Source organism: Maniola hyperantus, chromosome 5 (genome assembly GCF_902806685.2).
Source record: "Maniola hyperantus chromosome 5, iAphHyp1.2, whole genome shotgun sequence".
Lineage (NCBI taxonomy): Eukaryota > Metazoa > Arthropoda > Insecta > Lepidoptera > Nymphalidae > Maniola > Maniola hyperantus.
The window spans coordinates 3,793,831-3,821,773 of NC_048540.1; the positions used below are offsets into that span (position 1 = coordinate 3,793,831).

The following is a 27,943-nucleotide window of genomic DNA, read 5'->3' on the forward strand; positions in this document are numbered from 1 at the left end:
AATTGCCTTATTTCTGGCCTGTACAGTAATATACGATTACTCCATTATAATCCCAAGAAAACTTACCCATTGTACCTATTATTAATGAAAAGAGATTACCTTCAACAATGAGGAATCCGATGCAGAGAGCGATAATTTACTTGAATATTTCTCGTCTATTTCAGCCTGCAATCAGTGTTCCTGCGCGTGACAGTGATGCACTCGCAACACATCTACATAATATCTTACATCATGGGTTGGATATACTTCGTGGCCTGGTCCATCTCTTTCTACCTCCAAATCTACATCAACTTCAAGAGAAAAAGTGTCGTTGGACTCAACTTTGACTTCTTGGCGCTCAATATCATGGGTTTTACCATGTATTCGCTCTTCAATTGTGGATTATACTTCTCTGAAGCCATACAGGTTAGTATCTTGTCTTAAGTTTGCTTTTAGTTTATATAGTTCATTTCTATCAGCTGAAATGCTGTCGGAGTTATCTTGGCGCATAGCCTACGTACCTTCCTACTTCGTAGCCTGGTCTTCTCCTACCTCAAAGTCTACATAGACTTTAAGAAAAAAAGTGTCGCCGGAATCAACTTCTTCACCATGTATCCGCTCATCAACCATGGTTTTTTTTTAAATCTTTAATTTTAACCGGGGCTTTATCACTTCTTGATTATGTCGCCCCCGTAGTGGATTATTATAGTTCTCACTATTTTGTACTTGCAAGCATATTTCTATTGTTTTGGTGTGGTAGAATATTTTACTATACTTTACTTCTCTGAAGCCATTCAGGTTGGCAAGTTCTCTGCTTTTAGTTTTGCCTATTTGAAATCGAATCTATGTTATAGTAATAGCAAATCATTCCTTATGTGAAGTTTGATAAAAAACCAATGCACGAGTCACGAGTCAAGATCGTACCATATCCGCCCCCCTTCGTCACTAAAGTTACACATTATTTGTCGTTGCAGGCGGAATACTTCAGTCGCCACCCCAGAAGTCACAACCCGGTGCAGCTAAACGATGTTTTCTTCTCACTGCACGCCGCTTTCGCTACTCTCGTTACTATCACCCAGTGCTTCATATACGAGGTAAATTCTATTTTGTTCAAGTCTAATAATCCCATATTCCTATTTAACTAAAGCCTTTATATAGCCCGTGGCGGTCTAGGCTCAAACGCGTTAGAACCCAGAGCCGTGAAGCCAGTTGAAAAACAATGTGGTGGTCTCCATATACAGAAACTAGATGTCGCTACAGGATCTTCAACCTATCGCCATAGATCTGGAATTGCGCTAACGAAGTTTTTTCTAATAGCCACTAAATAAATGTACAAGATCAAGATAAATGGTTGGACCAGCTGGAGTATCTTTTGACGGCTTCAGTATTCAGCTGAAGAAAATATTGCGTGTAATAAGGTAATAATCAATAAAAAAATGGCAGCCACTAAACAACTGTCCTGTTTCGCTGCCATTTTCGATGGAAGCGTCGTTTGAACGTTACTTCTGTCCGAAAAAAGATCTGAATTCGCCCCTAAAAAATTTTTACTCCAAAAATATTGTAAATTAAAATGTCATTTGTTTGTATTTCAGAGAGAAGACCAACGGGTGTCCAACGTCGGTCGTTCCATCCTGGGTGGATTTTTCGGTGTAATCATAATTACCGCTAGTTTGGGCGCCGCCAACACGATAGCTTGGCTCGACTTCCTCTACTACTGCAGCTACATCAAACTGTGCATCACGCTCATCAAATACGTGCCTCAAGTGAGTTTACGATACTAGATTAAAATAGTTCTGAGGTTGTGGGGTAAACAGAACCCCTTTTAATGTCTACCGGGCATACGTGAACCCTTTTTATTTCTACCAAGTCTATGTGAACCCTTTTTTATTTCTACTGGGTATACTCTTTTAATTTCTACGAGGCATATATGAACCCTTTTAATTTCTACCAAGCGTACATGAACCGTTTTTATTTCTATCAAGCATACATGAACCTTTTTTTGTTCAACTAGGCATACATGAACCCCTTATCATTTGAACCCATGAACACCTTTTTATCTCTACCAGTTATACATGACCACTTTTAATCCCTATCAGGCATACATGAACCCTTTTAATTTCTACCAGGCATACATGAACCCTTTGAATCTCTACCAGCCGTACATGAATACTTTTAATCTTTACCAGGCATACATGAACTACAAGCGCAAATCGACAGTGGGTTGGTCGATTGGAAATATTTTCCTGGACTTCACGGGCGGTTTCCTGTCCATCCTCCAAATGACGCTCAACGCATACAACTATAACGATTGGATCTCCTTCTTTGGCGACGCGACGAAATTCGGCCTCGGCGCGTTCTCATTGGCCTTCGATATATTCTTCATGCTGCAACACTATGTGTTCTACAGGTACGTTTTATCTACAGTTTTGTACTGATTTTACGGTTCTTGGTGTTGCCATATCGAATAATAGGTACTATACAGGGTTTTTTTGGAAAGAAACTAACAAAAATAAAAAAATATTAAAACCAACTCAGTTTCCAATGATAAGGGTAACATATTATTTAAGAGTAGAATATCTTGATAGGGTTATTTTACTCAGTAATTATGTAATGCATGATTTCAAGTCTCTTGGGCTTTTTGTTGTTAGCTAAAACTGATAATCACTTTTGGCTTGCTATGTTCGGGAAAAATGCGGACTCAACTAGCCATTGGCTTTTGAGCAAACCACGATAGCGACTAAAATTCATCATCATCATCATCAACCAATAGACGTCCACTGCTGGACATAGGTCTCTTGTAGGGACTTCCACACGCCACGGTCCTGCGCCGGACTAAAATTATGAGCAACTAAATAAATTTGCGCATACTTAAGTTACATTATTTTGGGCCACACGTCTTTAAAAAAACGGGCCGACTTGAGAACCACGTCCTTTTTGGAAGTCGGTTAAAAATATATGGGTTAACCCCGAATACCGAAACGCTTCTTGGTAATAAATAAATGGTGCATCTTTTATTTTAATTTTGCTTCTGGTATTTTGTAAAAATGTCAAAAACCTTGGCTGATACTGACGTAGCTTTCACAAAGCTACTGGTAAAGCCGTGCCGCCAAGCGATTTGGCGTTCCGGTACGATGCCGTGGAGAAACTGAAGGGGTACGGGTTTAATAAAAACTGCCATACCCCTTCCAGGTTAGCCCGCTTTCATCTTAGACTGCATCATCACTTACACCATCAGGCTAGATTGCAGTCAAGGGCTAACTTGTATATGAATAAAAATAAAAATAAAAACCCCTTTTTTGTTTTTGATTAAAACCCTGGCATTTTACGTACTATTTTTTTAACTGTCAAAGTACCAAACACTATTATATTGTAACAAATAAAAAGTATTTATGGCAACATCAAGTTACTCCTGTTTCGCCTCTTGGGACGCTTTTTATGGGAATATTGAGCTAATATTTCAGTTAGTTTGGTATTCTCGTGGCTTTGGGATTCATTAACATAAATTAAGTAGGGGCTCATTAACCATGTGAAAGTAACCCTTCTTTGTGACTGTTTCGCTAAAATATGATATAATGAATAGAAGAATGATGAATAATGAATAGAAGATAGAAAACCTGAAAAAGGAATGGAGTTACAAGAATAGAACAAGAAATTTATCCGAAATTCTGCATTGAAAAGTACAGGAAAGTAATAAGGAGTTAAGAAAAAGAAAACTTAGTATACAACATAGGTATTCGTACCTATTTAGAACAAGAGAATGAACAAGAAATGAAATGTGTAAAAGTACGGGAAATGAAGAAGTTCATCTGAAGAAAATATTGTGAAATCCAAGAAATACGGTGGTGCCAATGAGTTAAGAAAGGAAGACGCATGGCAAAGTGAAATCCAAAAGACTGAAACATTTGACTGTGCACAATTGAAAAAAATATTAGGAATAAAAACAAGAAGAAGAAAATACATTGAGACAATTAATTGAAGTTTAAAATTATGAGTGATAAATTTAAAAATCATTGAAAACGACTAATAGGAATAGTAATGTAAAATTATGACCATTTTCAACATCAAAATTGCAGAATTTTTACCATTGTAGACATCAAAAATATTGTTTGCAATATATTTAAAGTATTGTAAATAATATTAAATCGTTGGACATCTCATATCGCATCAAAATTGGATAAAATATATATATCGTATAGAAAACATAACACATGAAATGAAATAAATAAATATAATCTTTATTAACTACAAACAGAACAAAAGAGAAAAGTAAATAAAAGGATAATTTTTCAACATAACAGTCAAACAAATGTTTCATTGTGATAAAATGTTACTAAAAATATTCATTATGGCTACAATATTGTTTGCAATACATATTTAAGAATATTGCAAATAGTATTAAATCATCGGGAAATCGCTTCAATCGGACATTTCATACATACATACATAAACATGGGACGCTACGCAGGCATGCTCTGTTTACGAACGCAGACATGAAAAAACGGGGACGCAAAATTCAAAATGGCGTTTTAATTTTTAAAATTTTCCAAAAGTTAAAGGCAAACGTTTTGTGTAAAATTTTCAGACTGGACAAGAAGTTTATAAGAGTTGACAGTAGTGATGAGGCGTCGACCATGACGGGTAGCGCGGATTCGAGTGAATACTTTTTAATTAAAACTTGGTATGTATGGAAAATCTACGTTTTTAGGACACGATCGAGATTTGTTTAACGTTATTTTTTTGCTTTTCTTCTCTAAATATTCTTTTTAAATATATTTATATTTTATGTTTTGCCTCGATAAAAGTAGTAGCACAGATTAGCGATCATAATATTACAGTTCCAGATATGTTTTGGCTAAACGCTGCACGCCATATTTTCTCTGTGTTAACTGCCATGTCGAAAGTACAATTTTAGTCCTTAATCGTACTTTTGGCATGATAGTTGACACAGTCGCAAATATGGTGAGTGCTTTCTCAAAATTTATGCATTAGAATTGGTAAAAAATGTTAGTATTGTCCATATATCACACACCGGTTTTACTCACGTGTTTAGTCGACGTTAGCCCGACTAGTTTCAACCGCGACGCGTGCGCGAACTGAGTCCCTGTGAAAAAGGACCCCGGATGGGTTCGAAACTAGTCGTGCTAACATCGGCTAAACACATGAGTAAAGCCGGTGTGTAATATATCTATGTATAATGGAAATTACTCACGATAGTTTAAACGTTAGTATTGTCTATGGCAAAGTATTGATTCGACAAATCACGAATTCTCCCATCGATAAAAAACCGGTCAAGTGCAAGTCAGACTCGCGCACCGAGGGTTCCGTACTACATTCGACATTTTGCATGATAAATCAAAAACTACTATGGATAAAAATAAATAAAAAGTTTGTTTTCTCAAAACTTACGCTTCAGTTTCAAAATCTAAGGGCCTGTTTCACAACCGGCAAATAAACTTTATCAGATAAATAAATTTGACGTTTTGACAGATTTTTTTAATGTGAAGCTATCAAAATATCGATTTATTCGGTGCTTGTAAAACAAGTTATAACTTGCGTAAAGACATGGTGTTAGTGCCCATAGGAATATTCGAGCGTGTTTTAAAACCAAATTGGCACTTGTGAAGCTCATGGTATCTGATTCTATTCGGTATGATTGCTAAACTGTGGCGATGTTTACGTCACGACAGTTGAAATTGCGATGTAATCCCACCCTTGAGATTTAGCTTGGGTTGATCATCATCGTGATCATCCCATCGCTGGCCCACTACTGAGTACAGGTTTCCTTTCAGAGAATGTTTTTGGCCATAGTCCACGCTGGCCTAGTGCATATTGACAAACCTTTGAAGGAGAACTAGCTCAGGCATGCAGGTTTCCTCACGATTTTTTCCTTTACTATTAAAGCAAGCAAGCTTAAAATACATAGGTACACATAACTCCGAAAAGTTATGATAAAAAGTTGTTATAGGTGATAGCCTAGTGGTTAAGAGGTCGGCCTCCTATTCGGAAGGGTCAGGGGTCCAATGCCGGGCACGCACCTCTAACTTTCGGGGTTTTGTGCGTTTTAAGCAATTAAGTATCACTTACTTTAACTATAAGGAAAACATCGTGAGGGAACCGCATACTTGAGAGTTCTGCATAATATTTAAAAGGTGTATGAAGTCTCTCAATCCGCACTTGACCAGCGTAGTTGACTATGACTAAACCCTTCTCACTCTGGAGGACACCCGTGCTCAGTGCCGGGGATGGGTTAATGATCATGATGATGATAAAACCTGCGCAAGAGCACACTGCCAACATTTTCAACTTTCGTGACGTGTACTGTAGTAGTAATAGTTGCTGGTCTCATAAATAGCATTTTCCTAGGTCTATCTTTTCTGTTTTAGGCACGCCGACGAGAAGAAATACGATTTGGAAGCGAAGGCGTGATGGAACACGTACCTAGACCATATTACGCACCCCTACATCAAGACTGTTTTAACTCAAAATGACACATTTTTCAGAAACGAAGAAAAATCTTTTTTTTATAATGTACTGAATTGATGATGATGATTTAATATTTAAAAAAGGTTTAGAAGGAATTAGTATGATTTTAATATTACATACAGCATAGTTAATGCAGTTTTTCCATGCAAATAGAAATAGATAAAAGAGTATGGGATGAGAAACTGAGATTAAATCAAAGGACATGGGATGGTTTTTAGTTGAAACAATTTTGTGGACCTAGGAGTGTGAATTAATATGCCGCCAGTTTTATGATATTAAATAATTAATAATTTATTTTACAACAATTTCCTATCAATGTTATTGATTTTGAAAGGTATTATAAGTAACTATCAATTCATAACTGCGTAAAAAATATTGCTAACGTTTTTTGTGTCTCTAAAATTTCACGGCAAAAAATATTATTGTTTGAATCCAAAAAATTTATATATAAAGGTTTCATAACCGTCATAAACTATTGTAATAATTCACAGCGACTGAAATAATGCCGTTTAGATTTTTTTTAAATAATGTAAAACCAGCGAATATTACGTCAAAATTATATAGATCTGAATTTTAGGCAACTGTGTTGTATAATAATGACCATATTTTTAAACAAAGTGTAGCTTGCATTTTATTTATAAAAACTGACCAAGTGCGAGTCGGACTCGCACATGGAGGGTTCCGTACTATCGTACATAAGATAGAACACTTACATGGCGGCCATTTTGAAATTCACCTGTCTACCTATTACGGTTCATGAGATACAGCCCGCTGATAGACAGCCGGACGGACAGCGGAGTCTTAGTAATGGGGTCCAGGGTCCCGTTGGCAACCTTCGGGTACGGAACCTTAAAAATAAAGTCCATTCCATTTTTGGGCAAGCATGATTAAAAATAATAAATTAAAAACTAGGAAATTATAAGTATGATTTTATGCTAGCTTAAGTAAGATAATTCTTCCACGTTCCACCTTTCAATGACTATGGCAATACAAAATATTTGACAGACTGATCTTTAACTGCAATAAAAGAGTGAAGTTCATCATTTCATGTAATATGGTGTAACCACAGAATTCAGGATAGGTATCGAAATGGTAAAGCGCGTGGAGCGGGAGTGAGCATCAGTGTACGTTTTTGTAAAAACAGACAATTATTTTAACGGTGTTTTTCTATCGAAAAATTACTTTTCACGCGCCATTTTAACTTTATGTGTCAATTTTCATATCCAAAGCACGATTTTAGCCCATATTATTTTAAAGGTAAACCGTACTTTTGACGTGACAGTTGACCCATAGAGTTAAAATGGCGCCTGAGGAGTCATTTTGTACAGACTATATAATATTACCTTATTTAAAATTCTGTGATTAATACCATTTTAATAGTTTTGCAAATAGAAACATTGTTCGTTTGGGAGTATGGACTGCTATTTTATAAGATCTTATCTTTATTGTTATATTTTAAAAATAAAGTGACTATGAATTTGATATTCTGTGATGAAGACACATTTTATATTAAAATGTGATTAATATCAGTGCATTTTGATTTCTTCCTCCATTGTGTTACATATCTATCATCTGGGTGTAAGTTTATTAGTTTATAAAACTCGTTTACTAAGTTTATAGATAGGTACTCTATGCCTACTAGCACCAACCAGTTAAATGTGTTTTTAGATCATTTTCTTGCCAACTTTTTCAGGCTTACTTTTAAGGGCTGATTTATAATCACAAGTAACTGTGGAGTAGATTTGACAGGTTTCTTATATTTGTCATAACGTCAATTGGGATGATGCCTATGTCGAAAATATATTATTTAGTATCTAATCATAACAAAAGGCCCCCAAAGGGGGGCCTTCCAAACTACTTAAAATCCACGTCCGCTACTAGTTTTAAATTTGCTTAGTACGTAAAAAGTTACTCCTCACGCGCCATTTTAGCTCTATGGGTCAACTGTCATTTGTCATGTCAAAAGTACGGTTCACCTTTAAAATAAGGACTAAAATCGCACTTTTGACATGAAATTTGACACAAAGTTAAAATGGCGCGTGAGGAGCCATTTTTATGCAATATAACCATTATCGATTTAACTAAAAAAGTACGTAAAATGTTTATGACTTCACATCTAATATGAATTCCATTCAAGCTCCCTTACTGAGCGAGCGTTTTGACGTTTGACAAAAAGTTGCTGTTTGATAGTAGGCATTATCCCTATTGAGAAATGATATATGAGGAATTGGCCCTAGTGCAAGTGGAATTTGTATTTGTATGGCAAACTAAAATTTCTTAAATGATCCTCTAAAGGCGCTGCTCTTGTCTGTTACTATTGCAATTGTCAGTAAACATAAACTTTAGTGAACGGGTGTTGATTAACCAACTTGCACCAGTACACTGAAATGCATTTTGAAACTCATCAAAAAATAATTTAGTATATGTACTGCCGATGCGAGTATTCAAACATACCTACCTAATTGCAAAATATTAGTAAACATTTTCAGAGTATCTTTAAGTTTCCTCGAAGATATTTTATGTCTAGTGGTATTATTAATTGGTTAATTGAATAAAATGTATTAGTATTAATTTTTTTAGTTTATGAAATAAATTAATTTTGGTCCTGCTGTGTTTCATTTACACCAGATCCATCTTAGACGCAACGTATATTAGCAGAGTCGAGTGGAACCGAGGCGAGACATTTTTCTTGATAACAACTCAAACTATATACAGTACGCGGCCTGTCGGTTGTCTCTGTCACTCATACCTATGTGACGTTTCGTCGGTCTCAACGACAGAGTCAATGCTCTACAAAACCGCTCTTTCTAAAGGTCGACGTACATTGTTTTCTGCCGCGTACTGTAAAGAAACTTGTCATTTTTCGTGGCGGAATGTCATCAGGATCATTTTCAGGATTCCGTACACGAAGGGTGCCAAATACGGGACCCTAAAAATGATCCTGATGACATTCCGCCACGAAAAAGGAAAAGTTTGTTATGAAGTCAAAGAAAAGCAAGATCGAGGTGAAATGCTAGTATGTAGTTCTATGGAACAAATTACCATGAAATTGTCTTATTTTGTCTGATGAGGTCAGTTCTATGGAACAAATGGTACATACCCACGTTCCTCCCTTCGTTCCATATAGCGCCATGCTATACTAACCTATGGCGCTATATTTTATTTTTTTATTTTTATTTTGTTATATGATGAAACGAAATACAACAAGTGACCCGTAGCGCGTTAGAAACGTTTCATTTCACAGAGAAGCATACATTTTGCCTTTATAGTGTCCCGACCGCGCGGTCGCCATATCAAAATTCAAGACCCATTGGCATATCCCATAATTCTACTTACAGATGCAAAAATGTTGTTGTGAGTGAACTTGAATAGGGTATTATATCCCGTGACTTCGTTCGCGTGGACTACACAAATTTCAAACACCTATTTTACCCTCATTGGGATTGAATTTTCAAAAACCCTTGGTGGATGTTCACGTCATAATAGCTATCTGCATGCCAAATTTCAGCCCTATCCGTCTAGTTACTAGTAGTTTGCGCTGTGCGTTGATAGACCATTGCGCGATTGCGGTAGAATGACAGCTACAATGTCACGATCGCAATCACCTCTAATTGGGTGACGCTCGCTCACTATTGGCTACAATGCATTGTTTTGCACCAAGAATCGCACAAATTCAACCAATCACAACAATTGAGATTGTAATAATGATTGATGCAGGTTTTACGAAATCGCCCTACAGTCAGTCAGTCGCCTCTTTCTTTTACACTATTGAGATATCAGTCATTAATGTCAGCTGTGGACAAAGTTTACCAAGCGCAGCTATAATGCACTTAGGGTACAATATAACAACGCCTTCCGCATCCTAATGAAGCACCCGCGTTTCTGCAGTGCTACAGCTATGTTTGCTGCTGCAAGAGTCCCTGACTTCTTCGCCATACTCCGAGCAAGGACGGCATCCTTCTGGAAAAGACTTGTTACACAGTACAAACGCTATCTTGTGTGCTGTTGTAGAGGATCTTAGTAATCCTTTTACAAAACATTGGTCCAACCTGCATCGGTGCGACAATAACACATTTACTTAGATTAGTTTTTTAAATTGTTAGCTCCATTTTTTTTTACATTTATATTCTATTCAATTTTAATATTAATTTAATCCGCTTCATATTGTGTGTATATTGTTATGGGTTGTATTTTCATTGCCTGAAATAAAAATTATTTATTTATTATTTATTTATTTATTAATACGCGTGTTACTTACCGACTAAGCCGCGACGAGGTGAAAAAAAGACGCCTGAAAACTTACTTTGCTACTTCTCCGGCTGTGTGTGGACGACCTGTTACCTCGAGGTTGAAGCGTATTGCCTCGCCGGTGTCGAACGAAACGGTGCCGTGCCCTTGATGCGCTGGAGCGATGTGGTTATAAGTTACGACCCTAATAAATCTCTATATAAAATATCTCTTAACGTAGGCTCTGGTAGCCCATGTAGTTGTAATAAATTGAAGTTTGAGTAGGTACCTCATTAGACTAGTCTTAGCGACCTCTATGTTGTACCTAGTACTTGTGGGGTCTCGGCTCTTAGGCTCTAGCCCATGTAGCGCCCGTGTGAAATCAATACTCTGACGCTCTTTAGTAGGCACATGATCAAAATAGATATAAGGTGCATATTTGGGACCAAAAGGTCGACCATAACACGGGCGCAGGGTCTTTGAGAGCGACGTATGATCTTCGGAGTCGCGAGCGGCGCTCGGCGTCCCCTAGACCTTCAGCCCATGTGCGCTGCACACCCTGTACAATATAGGTAATACCAGCACTGAGTATAAGACAGGACATTTTAAGCAAGAATATTTGCGGGGTGCGACTCGCTTTTGCTTACAACTTGATGTCCACTGTTATACCTACCTACTAATTTTGACAGCTTCATAGAACACACTTTTTGTAACTCGCTCTTACAAGCTCTTCTATATTATTGTAATGACTAGACCTGAGTCAAATAGCATCCTAGTTAATATTATAAATGTAAAAGTTTGGATGTTTGTTACTCAATCACGCAAGAACGGCTGAACGGATTTGGATCAAATTTGGAATGGAGATAGATTATACCCCTAAATTAACACATAGGCTCCTTTTTATTCCGGAAAATCAAAGAGTTCCCGCGGGATTTCGAAAAATGTAAATCCACGCGGACGAAGTCGCGGGCATCAGCTAGTAGATAATAACCCAGAGTAGCTTATTCAGGAGTCAGGGCCTTGCCCTTCAACTATAAATAGATGTTTTTGATATGGTTAGTCCTCACCTGTTTTTAGACTACAGACCGAAACTGCCGTCTCAGATTTCTATTGTTGTACCTATACCTACAAATTAAAAGTTGACGGCCTTTAATGTGAGTGGCTAGTTCTGTTAACAGTCTAAACTAAAATGAGACCCCTAAATGTTGTAAACAATGCACCCTGTGGCAAAGGATAACACTAAATTTAGACCTGTCTATATACTTTAGAGATTGTATACAACACAGAGTTGTGTACAACAGAATTAGCCATAAAGCTTCTTTACTTATTGCTGTTGTAGTGGGAACCAAGGAGAAGAAAATAGAAAAAATCCAGTTGGTCCTCACTTGGGCGGGCAATAAGAATTAATTTGTTTTCTCAGTAGAATATGTTTTCCGAACTTGTGCAGCGGTAGTAGAAGCTTGAATTTTTGGTGGGAGAGAGCCACAAATTAGCCTAACCTGAAATATTAATCTGTAGGTACCCCTTAATACAAGTTATTTTTGTGATTTCCTTTCCATTATAACGTAGTAAAACTTAATAGATACATACATGAAAATCATTTCACAAACTTCGCTAAAGGCGTTGTTTCTATATTGTGTTGTGCTGTAACTATCCAAAATTCCTTCATTTACGAAAACGAATGAAAATGTTTTACGGATAGGTACCTACTATCTATTTCTAAATAGTTATACTATAGTTATAGATACTTTAATATTAGAGACATCGTCATAAAATAAGCTCAAAAAGGCTAGAACCCAATTAAAAAAGTCATAAAACGAATTTGGAATTAAAACGACACCATTTTGTTTCAGACAAGCAAACTACATTCTTCTACCGGGGACTACTTACAACTCGGATGAGCTGCAGGATGATCACCATTTAGTTGACGAAGCAGATCCATTGACCGAACCTTATCAGGCTTCGCCGACGTAGTATCAACTGTTGCATACAATTTTGTACAAACGATTGCTACCTCTTCTAAAGATGATCCCGATCTTATCCATTCATAAGAAATGGGATAAGACACAAGAAAGGAAAGGTGTTGGAAAGGAGATTATTGTGGAGACTAAACTATGGAAATTGGAGCTAAAGACATATGATCAAAGGTGCTAATGAACTGCAGTGTTGTCGTGATGCAACGCATTAATGGAATGAATCGACGAATGGGAACGTTCAAAAGCGCACAGGAGCCATATTGACATGCGCTGTGTATCAATATGTTAACACCTTTATAGGATATTTAAAGAGCAAAGGAAATTGCAAGAGAAAAGCGTAAGTAATTCCAACGAGTGCTTTAAACATTTTCATACAGTTTTAAAGACTTGTTAATAGGAGCCACATTGGACACGTTATCGACGCACAGCGTTTTGTCGCACGGTTTGTTTCAGCCTTTAAAAAGTGATAGTGATCGACGAATAAAGTGTACACTTACCAGACAGTGAACTTGAACTATAAACAGTGTATTTAATTTGTTGAGACGAAAAATCCGCATTTTATCATATGCACTCAATCTGTCATCAAATAACAGATTTGTTCATTTAAAGAGTGAGCCAGCCCTGTGAAATTCCGCTGCTCGATTCCCCGCAGATTTTGTGACGTAGGAAATTGAACGACGCCACAAGCACTCCATTTCCATAATATTATTGTGTGAATTTAGCCTGAAAATCGCGCGAAGAAATTTCACAGTGTAGGCTTAAAATAGCAAATCTGTTATTTATGACAGAGTGCACATGATAAAATGCTCATTTTTCGCGCGAATAAAATCGCGCAGGGGGATTTCGTAGTGCGGGTATATCCTTGATAAATGCGTGCCTGTTTCATACTTATGTTGTGATAGAGGACAATAATATAGGTATTGTTTAGGTACCTATATCTCAATTATAATTTACACTATGGGTAGGTAATTTTAAGATGTGTATCATGTATAGTAGGTATAGGCAAATATATTTAAAAAATATGATTAATTCTTAAAGTACCTACGGCAATAAATATCTAATATAGACATAATAATTACCAGAAATGATGTATACTTACCTCATAATATAATGAATTTTACAAATATTAATAAACAAACATGTTAAAGTTATTCTTATTGTTTTTCTATTGGTGGTTGCAATAAGGTTCACTTGAGTTGGCCTTCAGGAGAAAGAAAACACGTCTACTTTAGTTCATTGTTTATTGGCCACTGACTTACTATTTTACATGCACGAATAATAAATGCAATTTTGAACCGAACATGCCGCCCGCCAAAAGGGCTCTAAGAGACCTTTTATTTAAATAATTATTCTATAAATACATATTAAATCATTTCACGAAATTAAGTACATTACATCATATCTAAACACTAATTTTATCGCTGACAATAAAAATGTTTATTCTCGCATCATTAATAGGTAAATATGAACAAATCAAATTTGAAAATTGTAGGAATTCTTGTAAAACAAATTAATATATGAAAACGAACTCATTGATTCATCACTTAACGTTAACACCAACAGGTATAAAACACAACATAGAAATAGATCGTTTTAAATTGCTGTATCCACTTTTTACACTATAAACTGTAGTGAGTCTATCAGGACCAGGATGTATAATATTAACTATCTGTCCTAATTATTCACCTTCCTGGAGGCACTCCCTAGTTTTTTATAAGCTTCTAACTCTGGACCTTATCTCCTTCCTTTATATTTTGAATTTCTTCCTTACTTCTTGTTTGATGCATGTATGTAATGCCTCTTCTATTTCATCCGTTATGACAACGAATTAAGTGTTAGTGTCCCTTTTAATCCCTTTACAATTTAAGAATCCTGTAGCATATATTATGTAGTAGTGATTCTGACAGATCGTCAATTTCCAGATTTTATAAATGGAGGTAGTATCATCCTTGACACTCAGGTGTGTATTCATTGTTGTTGCTTTTACCTTCTCTAGTTCTGTATCTTCATTATTTCATCTTTCCACTACTAAATCCTTCTGTTTCAGTAGTTCCGGTCCATGCTATCAGAGGGAGCAGTTCTTCAGTGCTGGGGCCAACATGACTCGGTAAGCGATGTCAGGTGGATTGTTTTGGGATTGGATGTGGTACCATTTATTTCCAACGTGGTCGAGTATTGTGATCACACTATTTCGAATAAAGGTCTGCCGTCTATTAGGGTTTCCTTGCAGCCATGATAATTCAATCATAGAATCGGTTCAACCGAATATTTGGGTTATTGGGATTGCATTGTCTCGCCGACTTGTTTCAGTAACTTGGAGAGGAGGACGGCTCTATAAACCTTCGTCGAAGCATCACAATAGTCAGGTATAGTAACCTCCTTCATTGCTTTTTGTAACCATCTATTCACCTTTATATGTGTACTGTCATTTAAACTTTCTCTGATTTCTAACCATTCATGTATAATTTCAGGTTCCTGTTCTTCATCTTCGGCTATGAGTATCTGTTGATTCACCTTCTGGATCTCCGAGAGAAATTCTACATTTTTCCAACGCCATTGCATCACCCATGATCTTATATCCATGTGCATTTGGGGGCTGACGAGTAATTCGTCGTGGAGTGCTACATTATATTTTGTACCCTTGTATGAGGTACCGAATATCGGTTTGATCTGTGTAGTTTCATCATCGTATTTAAAACCTGGATGATTTATTAAAAGATAAAAGATAAAATAAAGGATAATTAGATAAAGTCCTGGATTGTTTCCTTTTCCTTTAGAAGTTCGTTCCATATGTCTCATTTCACATCCATTTATTGCTTTTGTATATTTGACTTTCAATTTATGATCGTTCTTAAAACTCCTTTCTAGTTGTAATAATTTCTTTGATGCTCCATCTCCTTCAGGTGATTTTGGATCTACCTGTACGATATCTCGCCCTTTTTCATTACTGGTATGTGTTTCCTTGTATATGTTTTCACCATCTCCTTCGTCTTTAGTGTACGTTCTTGTTATATCTGTATCTACTTCCCTCGTGTCATCTGCCTTGAATTCTTTATGTATTACAGGTACTAGTTTTTGTGAAGTTTCTTCATGTATATTTCCGAATAAAATCCAGCCGAGGCTTGTATACTGAGCACACGGGGAGCCGGGAGGACCTTTCAGAACATCAGCCTTCAATATTTGACCGTAAACTTCAACTCCTAACAACATGTCGATTCGCCCTGGTTTGCTAAAGCTCGCATCAGCTAGGGTGATTCCTTGTAAATGTGACCAGGTATTGACTGTACTTGTAATAGGTTGTGATGGCAATTGGGTAGTTAATCGCGTCGGCATTATGTAGGCATTTATGCTAAGCTTGAATTCTTCCTCACATTTAGATAAGAGCTCGACTCGTGTCATGTGATTAACTGTTGTTTGTGTATTACCCACCCCTATGATCGTACCCTTTGCTTGTTTTCTTTTTATTTTCAATAGTTTTGCTGCTCTCGCGGTGATAAAATTGACTTGGGAACCCTGATCCACCAAAGCTCGCAATATTGTACTACGACCCTCATCGTCTTTTACTATGACTAAAGCGGTTGGTAGTAGCGATGTTGACTGTCCAGAAGCAAAATGTGTAGATATTGCAATATCTGATTCTTCTGTTTTTTCTGATTTTAGTTTCATTTCTTCTTCTATTTGACTGTGATGCGATTCTACATTTTCTGGCACTCCGTCGCTAGTGTGCAATAATGTGTGATGTCGGCGATGGCATATTTTACAGGATGTCGGCACCCTACATCTTATCACTGAATGTCCCATCGTCATGCAATTGTAGCAGAGTCTATTGTTCTTAATAAATTCACATCGTTCTGATGGTTGTAATTTACGAAATTCTTTACAGTGACATAGATTGTGATCAGCTTCACACATATAGCAAGTTTTCGTTGATGAATCAGAATCGCTATCTTCTGAAGTAGTCGCATAGAATGACTTCGCCTTAAGAACAGTCTTCTCCTTAATAGCTGTAGGATTTACCATCTCCAATGATCGGAATTTCGTCTCCAGGAATGTCCTTAGCTCAGCCCAGGTAGGTAATCTATTCGCATCTTCTCTGAACGAATACTCTTCCCAATCCTTGTGAGTGTCCATATCTAATTTTTGAACCACTAAATAAATAATAATTTGATCCCATGAGTCAGTAGGTACATCTTGATTTTTAAGACTGTTCAGACACTGCGTGGTGGTATCCAATAAGTTTTTTAGGTGGCTAGCGGACGGTGAAGTGATTTTCTTCAAATTAATTAATTTATGCAACAAAGAGTTTACGATTAATCTTTTGTTTCCATATCTATGGTTCAATATGTTCCAAGCCTGTTCGTAATTTGATTCCAATACATAAACATGTTTAAGGAGTTCAGCAGGTTCGTCGGTGACACTTGTCTTCAGGTAGTGTAATTTTTCAACTTTACTTAATGATGAATTGTGAACTAGTGATCTAAATAGATCTCTAAACGTAGGCCAGTCTTCATAAGATCCGTTGAACTTAGGTATTTCTATACGAGGTAATTTTACCATAGATTCATGGTTTATAATACTTGCCGTTGGTTGCGATTGCTGTGTCGGCGATGAAAGCATATCCTTTAAATCTCCTACGATGCAAGTATATAAATCTTCGACGACAAAGAAATCTTCGTTGAGGAAATACGGGATTTCGTTCCTTTTTTGCTTCGGCGTACATTTTACCAGATCTTGATGAGTTGTCTTAAAACTTTGCCAGTATCCCTCAATATTTTGCAGACGCGCCTCTATATATCCTTGCGTTAATCTCTGCTTAGAACATTTCTTTAAGTTGGTTTGTGCCTTTTGTAATAAGTTATGTGTATCTTCCAATGCATTTACCAACTGCCGTTGTTCGTTACTAAGCGTTACACTCATTGTATTTCACAACAAACACACGTTCACTGCGATTATCTTCTAAAACAGAATAACTTTGTATAACCACGTATAAATTCGCAAAGTAATGAATGATAGATTACGTTAGGTAAGTAATTATCCACGCGTCGAACAGGTATTGTCGCCGGTCACTCAGATAAGAATCTATTTTTAACTTCGTCACTCGCTCATTTAATCCGGTTCGAAGGACCATATGGTGGTTGCAATAAGGTTCACTTGAGTTGGCCTTCAGGAGAAAGAAAACACGTCTACTTTAGTTCATTGTTTATTGGCCACTGACTTACTATTTTACATGCACGAATAATAAATGCAATTTTGAACCGAACATCTATTTAAATCTCACTATATAATGCGAAAATTCTCGGCCTGAGTCTGAAGACTTTTCTCAGCAGCGAAACCTAGGAAAGCAGTGCCGCCATATAGCGGCCGCAACTTAGGGTGAGCACTCACTGTGGGTCAATTGTTACACTGGATGGAGGAAGCTTGTGGTCCATAATATGTCAAATTGCGTGTGCCAGTTTGGTGCATTAGAGAGATACAAAGAACATCGTCCACGAAGACTTTACCGACTTCCAAAAAGGAGGTGGTTCTCAACTCGGGCCGTTATTTTTGTAGCGACAGGTCGAGATGGCAATCGGGGTGGGGATGCCCCGCACATCCACACACCCTCCGCGCTAGTCCGGTGTGTGGTAGCGCGGATGACGTGCAGGTGTGCGGGGCGTCCCCCCGCCTCATACCCCGATTACCATCTTGACCTATACATCCGCGTGAAGGTATTTTGAAGCAATTCTGAATCACGACAGTAGCGATACAGGATCGTGGGCAAATTTTCACAAGCCAACGAAGACGTATCGCTAGTTAATATTATTATCGCGACATTTTGCATTTGGGAATATGTCGCTGCAAAAACTCACGGAGACCGATCTGGAAACAGTATAGATTTCATTGTTAGATATTTTATGTAAAACCAAATTAGCACTAACGTACCTACCTAATACTAATACTTAAACAAAGTCTCATTCAGACTAGGTACCTACCTCGGTACAATACAACAAAGACTAAAGTGCTATCTATTCCAGAACAACGATATCATACACTATACTGAATAGGTACTAACATTACAAGTAGGTATAGTCCGCGACAGGGTGAGATGGCAATCGGGACGGGGAGGACACCCCGCATACCCGCACGTCACCCGCGCTCGCACGCACCGGGTCAGCGCGGGGGCTGTGCGGGTGTGCGGGGCGTTTCCTCCCCGATCGCTATTTCAACCTGTCGCGTACTATAGGTACACATAGATACGTATTATGTGTTTATTCATGATGAAAATAGGTGAGTTTTATTTTACACTAGCTGCCCCGGCGAACTTCGTTCCGCCTAACAGTCGATTCAATTTTTTTTTTAAATTTCTCTCCGTAAGAACCATCCTCGTACTTCAAGGAATATTATAAAAAAAGAATTAGCGAAATCGGTTCAGCTGTTCTCGAGATTTGCAATGACCAACACATTTAGTGATTCATTTTTATATTTATAGAGATATTACAACTGACATACTTAGTTCAATAGGTTGCGAAGCTGAAGTGCCGTTAGGCAATGGGCGGGGCACATACCTGGAAGAAGCGATAGAGGTTGTTGTTCCAAAGTGCTGGAATGGAATGGCGACCTCGCACCTGAAAGCGTAGCGTTGTATGGCAGACTCCCTACTAGGCGGGCAGGCGCGACGTCAGACGATTCTAGAACCTTTGTATGGAAATCTGATTCGTAGAGAGCTGGATTTAGGCTGCGCAAGACCGCAGGCGGCGCGGCGCGGCGTCCAGCAGTCTCTACAAGAGCACACAAGAGACCTATGTCCAGCAGATGACTATCGATTGATGACGACGACGACTATGGCTCTAATGTGACTCCTTAGACTGTGGGCACACGGTGCGTTGCGGCGCCGCACCGCAAAGATTTCACCGTATCAGCGGGCACACTAGCGGTGCGGCGCCGCAACGTTGTTATGTCGCAACGGCGCCGTAGCAGCGTTGGACAGTGTCTTTCCTTGTGACGCATAAACAACTGAGCGGTGCCTGGTGCCGCTCCGACGTCGCAACGCATTCACTCCTCCCCGCCTCGTCTCGGTGGTTGCAAGTCCGGTCCGGCGCCGCACCGCCGCCGCCGCAACGCATCGTGTGCCCCCGCTGTTAGGTAAAATAGTTATCTCGGAGACATTTTGACGTTAAAGCCTATAACGTAATACCTTAGATATCTAAGAACATCTAGATAGGTAACATGCAAATATTAAAATAAACTTGTGCCTTTTGCAAGCTTTTACATCATCAAGCGGATAGCTATTCTAGTACCAGAATACTAAATCGTTCAAAGAAATGTACTAAAACTGTCGATTTGCCAATTTTTTTCATAGTGTAACCGACTCAGAGGGTTTTACATTCACCGATCAGATTTCGACCACTATGTCGGAGAGCATTTTTTTTTGCACTCCAGTCTCCGATATCGTAGCAACTATCAACTAACTTTAGCAACGTTATTTTTCAAACAGACCATACAAATTTTGACAAGTAACAACGTTGCGAAGTAACTATTACCTATCGACGTGACGCATAGATAGATTGTCAGCCATAAGAGAATAGAGATTGGTTGATACTTGATTGGAATAGAGGTTGGTGGATATCGAATCAATCTACGAGTACGTGATCGATGGACGATAACGTCTTATCGTATCGGATAATGTGGTAACGCTCAGGTCAGTTTTTGTTTATTATAAAATTAGACTTCACCTTGGAGTAGCCTTGGAGTCACGTGTCGGGAACTCGGGAGAAGATTTTCTTTTTTAAAAACAAAAATAACTGGATTGATGAATGGATATGTACTTACTTACTTTATGAAATCGCACTAAAGCTAAGAAGCGTAGGCCGAACACCGCGATCCGAGAAGGCACTGATATATTGAGAGAGTAAGTCCTGAACATTATGTTCCTAGTTAGATGCCTGAATGTTCTGAACTTCAAGTGGCATAATAGGTATGCTAATAATAATTATTAGGATTCTTAGGTTTGAGATCTAAAACCTACTACGTAGTCTTTAAATCTATCTCGTTTCGTATGAGAAAAGTGAGCTCGATAGAATTTTGCCGCCCTGCAGTGGACCGCAACAGCTCTCAACAGCCGACGCTATGGTTTAAGTCAGCTAAGGTACCTATATCTACTTATAGAGTGACACCTCTGATTCAGACACTAGACTAGTCTCTTACTTCATCATCATCATCATCATGATCCTGTCATCGTCGGCCCGCTATAGAGCACGCTGCACGGGTGAATGAATTTTATTACTCTAAGAATGAAAAGGGTTTAAGCCATAGTCCGTCTGACTTCACACACTTTATGGAGAATACTCAGGCATGCAGGTATAGTGTAAGCAAAAAGAAAAGTTGTTTAAAACTCTGGATTAACATAATATCTTTGAGTGTAAAGTAATCTTATTGCTTAATCTAAAGTGCCGGTGTTACACACGTCACACGTCAACCGTCCATACTTTTATCACAATATGATATTACAATTTAAACAAATATTCCAAACACTATGCGTGAAAGTTCATAATAAGTAGGTCTTATCTACTCATCGATAAAAATAATCTTTCTTTACCCCACCTAGGCAAATAAAGTGTCTATACCTATCTCTTCGAGATAGGTGCCTATCTAGGTTTATATAGAGCAAGTGACGCAGTTAACGTGCTCTCCGGGACACGGAGGTAACGAAAAGGCCTACTACAGACAATCGAAATAGGTATAGGCATGCGCTGTCACAACTAAGTACGCTACACGTCCCTCTATGGTATCTACGATCACAAAATCGTATCTAGACTCTACAGTCAAAAACCTTTTTAATGGACCGATTAAATATTTAACACTCTGTTGCACCTATTACTATTATTACTATTCTTGTATCAAGATACAACGGAATAGTCATACCCTACCTAGGAGTACGCGACAGGTCGAGATGGCAATCGGGGAGGGAACGCCCGCACTCTGCACACCTACACCACGGTAATATTATTATCTATATATAATATTACCGTGCCTGCACAGCCAACGCGCTAACCCGATGCGAGCCAGCGCGGGTGAAATGCAAGTGTGCGAGGCGTCCCCCCACCCCATACCCCGATTGCCATCTCAAGCTATCACGGACTATAGCCCTTCCTTCTTTCAACGCTTCCCATATTGCGCTTCCTATAAGTATTATTTTCGTCGCTGAAAATCAAAAATTCTGTCGCTGTACGAGGAAATTTGGTGGAGGCCGTGGCGAAGACGAAAAGGATTTGAATTTGCAAGTGACGCTACAAATATTGCTAAAGATCAGGGAAAACAATCTATTTACAACTCACGTCTGAGTTTTCGCTAAATAGGGAGACAGTCGGTACGTAGGTACCTATTATAGGTAGGTATATTTACTTAGGTCACCATTTTTTTAAATTCCTATACAAGTAAGTCATTGACTGCGATCTCACCTGGTGGTTATGTGAATTAAATGCAGTCTAAGATGGAAGCGGGCTAACCTGCAACTTGCAAGGAGAGAGTTTTTTATTAAACCCACGCCCCTTTGGTTTCTAGTTTCTACACGGCATCGTACCGGAAAGCTAAATCGCTTGGCGGCACGGCTTTGCCGGTAGGGTGGTAACTAGCCAAGGCCGAAGCCTCCCACCAGACAAATTTTGCAAAAATGGTTGCAGCGGAAGCTGCTGGCCCAGGTGGCACAAGACTACCGCGTGTAGAAATCTCTACAAGAGACCTAAGCCCAGCAGTTAACGTCTATCAGTTGACGACGATGACAAATCATGTTCTATCAATTATTTAGATTGATATCATGAGTACAAGTAAGTGATAATCATTTTATGGGATAGGAGCTGCTAATCGGTCAAATAGATCAAATTCAATACAGAGAGTAAACTTATAGGTACGTCTATGTATTTGCACAGACAGATTAGTCATTAGGTAGTTAGTAATTTGGGATAATAGGTACTTAGGTAACTACCTAGTTATTTTTGGTGGGTTTTTACATTTAAGTGCATAAGTAAGTATTTAGGTATAGTTTATTATAACGAAACCAATTTTTCCTCATCTCACTCACTTTTCGGAGCTAGGTATATGTGTTTTAAATAATAATCGAATAGTACTTGTTTTAACGGACGACGGTGAAAGAAAACATCGTAAGGTAGCCTACATACTTGAGAGTCAAGTCTGCCAATCCGCATTTGGCCGGCGTGGTAGACTATTGACCAAACCCTTTTCATTCTGAGAGGAGATCCGTGCTCAGTAGTGAGCCGGTGATGGGTTGTTCATAATGATTAATATCTTCACTAATAAATATAGTGTTTGTCTGTCTGTTTGCGAGCCTTACCTTTTCACGGTCCATCTGTTTAACCGATTTTGACGAGGTAAAGATAGCTTTTATACCGGAGACGGACATAAGCTACTTTTTAGCATGGGAAATCAAAGAGTTCCCAAGGGATGTCTAAAAACCTAAATCCACGTGAACGAAGCTATGTAGCATTGGTATTGGTTTAGCTTTACGATATATTTTTAGATGATTAGCTAATGTAAGAAAAAATGTGGCCAATGATCAACGGCTACGTAAAAATAGCTGTTTGCTTTTTGAACCACTGAAATGGATACATATACAATAACGCTGGAAAAGGTTGCCCATACAAATGACATGTTTTTTGTGCCAATTCAAAGCGCCTCTCTGCGTACCAGGAATTAAAATTAGCACTTTGTGTCAAAATGGTATACATGTTGACACTAAGACACATTCACAAGACGCTCACCGTTGATACTAGCACAAAAATGGCGAAAATCAAGTTGCTTTAAAAACAGGACGGCAATCGCAGGTCCAGCGTACCTGTATTAGTAGAGGTCAGTGTTTTAAACACACCCACAAAACGCAAAATTAGTTTCTTATTATTTTGTAATACTACACAACATAGGTATGATTTATTTTTAGTCTTCTCACGAGCTTCTCACTAACAAACGCTTTGCAGTTAGCACGTGAACGATGAAACGTGAAAACTCTGAAACGTAGTTTTAAGCGGGGTTCCTACAGTAGTCCTCATCATCAACCTACCGCCGGCCCACTACTGAGAACGGGTCTCCTCTCAGAATGCGATGGGGTTTGGCCTTTAGGCTTGCCAAGTGCGAAAATGCAGATTTTACACATCTTTGAGAACAGTATAATATGAAGAACTCTTTGGCATGCAGGTTTTCTCACGGTGTTTTAACTTTGAAAAGTCCGCGTGGATTTAAGTGTTTAAAAATCCCGTGGGAACTCTTTGATCGGGATAGAAAGTAGCCTATATCACTCGAAGGTATTTAACTAAGTACATCCATACAAAAAATCACGTCAATCCGTTGCTCCGTTGCGGCGTATTTGAAGGACAAACCAACAAACGCACTTTCGCATTTACATTATAATAGGGAAAGTGAAGTATAATACTTATTGTGTAGACTGCAGATAGAGCCTAGTAAAGCTCATTGCCGTTATGTTCAAAGTGAAAACGTCGTAACGGCAGCTGCTTGGATACTATAATTTCCATTGGTAACCAAAAACTTCGAGCATGTACTTACCGTAGCACTGCTACGAACTTCTAAAAGCACGGGTAAAAGCACGTAGCAGGAGGCCTACTACTTAGATATGTTGAACTTGCGTCTACAAATTAGTTATATGCGATGCTATTATATTGGTTTTCTTAATTTGATGATAACATGCGATCTCTTGTCCCCGCAGTGTGGCAAAGGGCGTTTTTAGTTGTATACAGCGACACCCCGAACGTTTTTGAGCTGTGGCACAGTTCACGATAGTTAGGGAACTTCTAACAAAACTTCGAGGCTTCGACGTCACTGGCAGATGTCAAATTTTAGAACATCTGACGCAGGTAGCCCTACTTTTCTATGATTTCACGTTACCATAGCCTAATATTTGACATATCGTCGATTCAAGATCAAACCGAGAGTTCCCTCCTTCTAGTTTACTCTGGCTTTGGTGTAGAAGTTTTGAAAGTTGCATGGTAGTTATATATTAAACCTTTACCTACCTCTAATTCCCTAATAGGCAAGGTAAGTTGTGCTAAATCAATTAGCAGTTCCGTTTAGGCTACATATTATATTCGGATTTGCTTTAATGTACTTAAAACATTATGTATGATGTATTACGCACGTAGAGACCTAGCATTGGAGTGCTTTCGCGCTAAGTAGCATGTACGAAAATCATGCATATATGGAGGAAAACTTGCATATAGCACCAGTACATATGTAACTGTGGCGGAGGGAAGACGCGCACGTTTAGACAAAATGCACGCGAAACTACGCGCGTAACTTTTAGTGACTTAAAAAAGTGATAAAATTATGTGATAATTTATACAACTTAAATTTTACTTATATTTTTTTATCATAAGTAAATAACTTCTGTGATAATTGTGTTGAACTTTAAACATTTTGATAACTGTTTGAATAATAATAAAAATGGATAGCGAAAAGTGAGTACTTATTGCAATTGTTAATTATGTAGATTGATGTTACATTTTATTTAGATATTTATTTATATTAAAATAATTTACTATGATTAATTATATAATAATAATCACAATACATTATATTATGATAATAATTACAAATCATCAAGAGACATTTCATTTTCTGATATAATAATTATAAATTTTAATAATCCATAAAATTTTGTCGTGACCACGATCCATTTATCGTTACGTTAGTATAATAATTATATCTAACAAGTAGGTGGTATAATATACACATAATAATCTATACAAGACTGACTGACTGACTTACTGCCGTACTGATCTATCAACGCGCATCTCAAACTACTGGACGGATCGGGCTATTTGGCATGCAGATAACTATTATGACGCAGACATCCGCTAAGAAAGGATTTTTGAAGTTAGTCCACGCGGAAGTCGCGAGAAGTAGATATAAATGATAAATGATAATATAATATTTTATGCTAAAATACGAATAATATTTTTATAATGTAGGTTACTAGCAGGGATGTCAATTGGGATTGTAGGATGTTTGCTTACTTTATCAATGTAAACAAGCCGCACGAATCACGATATTTACGGTTGACTGCTTTATGTGATATTTGCTTATCGTTAAAAGTAATTTAATAAATACCTAGGTATTACGATAATATTTTATAGTTTATATTTATTTTATTTATTTGGGTTACTTTGCCATATAAGTAAGTGCGACCAAAGAAGAAGGTTTACGTGTGTTGTCGATAAGACTTGGTTTTACTCGGCTTATGTTAAAGCATTATTTTTATTTATACCTACTTGCTATATACTTTTTTTTTTTTTAATACAATAAAACTTAAAGCTAGCCTTATCTAATTACTATATAAATCATGACCTATATACTTGCTTAAATTATACATCTATTTTCAAAAATAAAATGAACATAAGTAATATAAACATTAACTTATGGCTTGCCCTTTTGCAAAAATGACTAAGTATATCTAATATATATCTACATATGGATTAAAAGCCAGCACGTGCCAGACCTTCGTTATTTTATAAAAGCTGAAAGTCCCCAATACAGGGATTCCTCCCTGATCAGCGACTACGATGTTTGGATGGTGACTTAACGGTGGTAACGGTAATAAAGGTGTAAAAATCTTACTTCAAAGTAACCTGTAAAGTCTAATCATTTTATATTTTCTTCGGAATAATCACGTCATGCATTACCAGACGCTTAATATGGTGGCAATCCCCTGTCCTTAAAATTTAATCTGATATCTCCCAAAGTCACCATGATCCAAACTTCGTAGCCGCTGATTGTTCCTCCCGATAATACGCAGATAAACTTTCAGCTTTTATAAAATAATGAAGGTCTGGCATGTACTGGCTCTCTCTCTGGTACTTCGCATATAAAATGTCTGTTGATATTGGCAAATAGACACATAGTTTGTATAGATTACTGTCTAGTTTCGGTAGTGTTTACGTTTGCATACATTTTATATTATGTAGATTGTAGGTAGGTAAGGACAGAACTTACCGTTAGTTGCAGAAATATCTATGATAGCGATAACGCTATAGTTCGATCAACTTAGTTTACCTATCTCTAAATAGTTATACTACCTAATAATTAGGTATATAAATCTTATTCATGCAATGACCTACTCGGACCTGGTCACTAGTAAAGATCATAATAATTTGTTATCTTGATGTGCAAATAGTTCGGTTGAATAATAGGTACGGTCGACTGTCGAGCCGTAGGTGCTAGCACTAAGCCGTAGGAGAGGGTTTAATAATAAAAAAATAGTTTTTTAAAATTATTACTAAGTAGGTAATGCTGCTCCCTCGTGCGCTACCTATTGTACATTGATGATTGAAACCTTGACGTAAGTGCCAACAATAATAAAACAAAATAAGATTTGACAATATTCACGTGCACCTACTACACAATTAAGTAGGTACTTTATACTCTCGATAGCGATGCAAGGAAAATTACTGGAGTCTACTAGTCTAATACAAAACTAGATTCGTAATGATCCACTGGCTTTCGTACCGGTTTAGATATTTATATACCACGTGAGTTCTAAGTATATCCGAAAACATGGTATATAAGGGCCAATGTGAACGATTGCCTAAGAAAACAGTTTTGAATACAATACAATCAAGAACACTAAAACAATAGAATATAACACAAACTGGTCCACCACATACTTAAAGGTATAAATGAGTACGGCATAACATTAAAATTACGTAAAAAATCGTTTTGTAACCATTTTACCATACGTTTTTATGGCGCACATTAAGCCATTATAAAAGTGAAGTGACTCAGATAGAAGGAAGATAATTCACAATTCCCTTAACAAAAATTGTAAAACCCGGCATAACTGGATATAACAAAACTGTAATGTAAATAAACTCATTATTTTATACGGTGCGTAATAAAGGCCATTATCACACGCTTCCTCTCTTATCGCTATTTATATGCAGATAGGTATTATACCGAGTTCGTACTCTTTGGGCATGCCATTTACGCTGAATATAGAACAAAAGACATAACATATTTTAATTAAATGAATAGTGTAGTCTTTATATACTTAGAACTATCTAACTCGTCCCGGCTTTACACGGATGGACTTACAAATTATTTAGATAGATTAAATTTACTGTCATCAATTAATTGTTTTAATATGCATTTTATAATTATTACATAATTATTTCAAACTATGTACATTATAATATATTATTATAATATACATAGATAGATTAAATTGTATTTAAAAAACAATATTTATATTTCCCTATTCCCTCCAACTAAGGGAAAGCCTT

General features: G+C 37.5%; 3 protein-coding genes across 7 annotated transcripts in view; 2 read left to right on the top strand and 1 right to left on the bottom strand.

Moving 5' to 3' along the window:
* Ctns (lysosomal cystine transporter cystinosin) overlaps window positions 1-13,816 on the top strand; it is a 64,198-nt gene extending 50,382 nt beyond the window's left edge. For 3 of the 5 annotated variants that reach the window (XM_034969015.2, XM_069498562.1, XM_034969014.2), the window contains 6 exons: window positions 165-405; window positions 954-1,073; window positions 1,572-1,742; window positions 2,166-2,386; window positions 4,562-4,657; window positions 6,363-9,067. In XM_034969015.2, the coding sequence (XP_034824906.1) occupies window positions 165-405; window positions 954-1,073; window positions 1,572-1,742; window positions 2,166-2,386; window positions 4,562-4,657; window positions 6,363-6,405 (892 nt within the window). In that variant the 3' untranslated portion in view covers window positions 6,406-9,067. Of the gene's footprint in view, window positions 1-164; window positions 406-953; window positions 1,074-1,571; window positions 1,743-2,165; window positions 2,387-4,561; window positions 4,658-6,362; window positions 9,068-12,542 lie in introns of those variants that run through there. The other 2 variants (XM_069498561.1, XM_034969016.2) reach the window with 2 other exon arrangements.
* A 1,123-nt stretch (window positions 13,817-14,939) lies between these two features.
* On the bottom strand, window positions 14,940-16,796 carry LOC117982495 (uncharacterized). Its single transcript, XM_034968850.2, has one exon. It carries the CDS (start codon window positions 16,794-16,796, stop codon window positions 14,940-14,942), a length of 1,857 nt encoding a protein of 618 aa, XP_034824741.2.
* Window positions 16,797-24,882: 8,086 nt separating this feature from the next.
* LOC117982637 (facilitated trehalose transporter Tret1-like) overlaps window positions 24,883-27,943 on the top strand; it is a 31,825-nt gene continuing 28,764 nt past the window's right edge. The window contains exon 1 of the mRNA XM_034969007.2: window positions 24,883-25,123. Within this exon, the coding sequence (XP_034824898.1) occupies window positions 25,110-25,123 (14 nt within the window). The 5' untranslated portion in view covers window positions 24,883-25,109. The remainder of the gene's footprint in view (window positions 25,124-27,943) is intronic.

Excerpts from the sequence above, each read along its gene's own strand:
- LOC117982495 (XM_034968850.2), bottom strand. The coding sequence starts at position 16,796 with ATGGACACTCACAAGGATTGGGAAGAGTATTCGTTCAGAGAAGATGCG.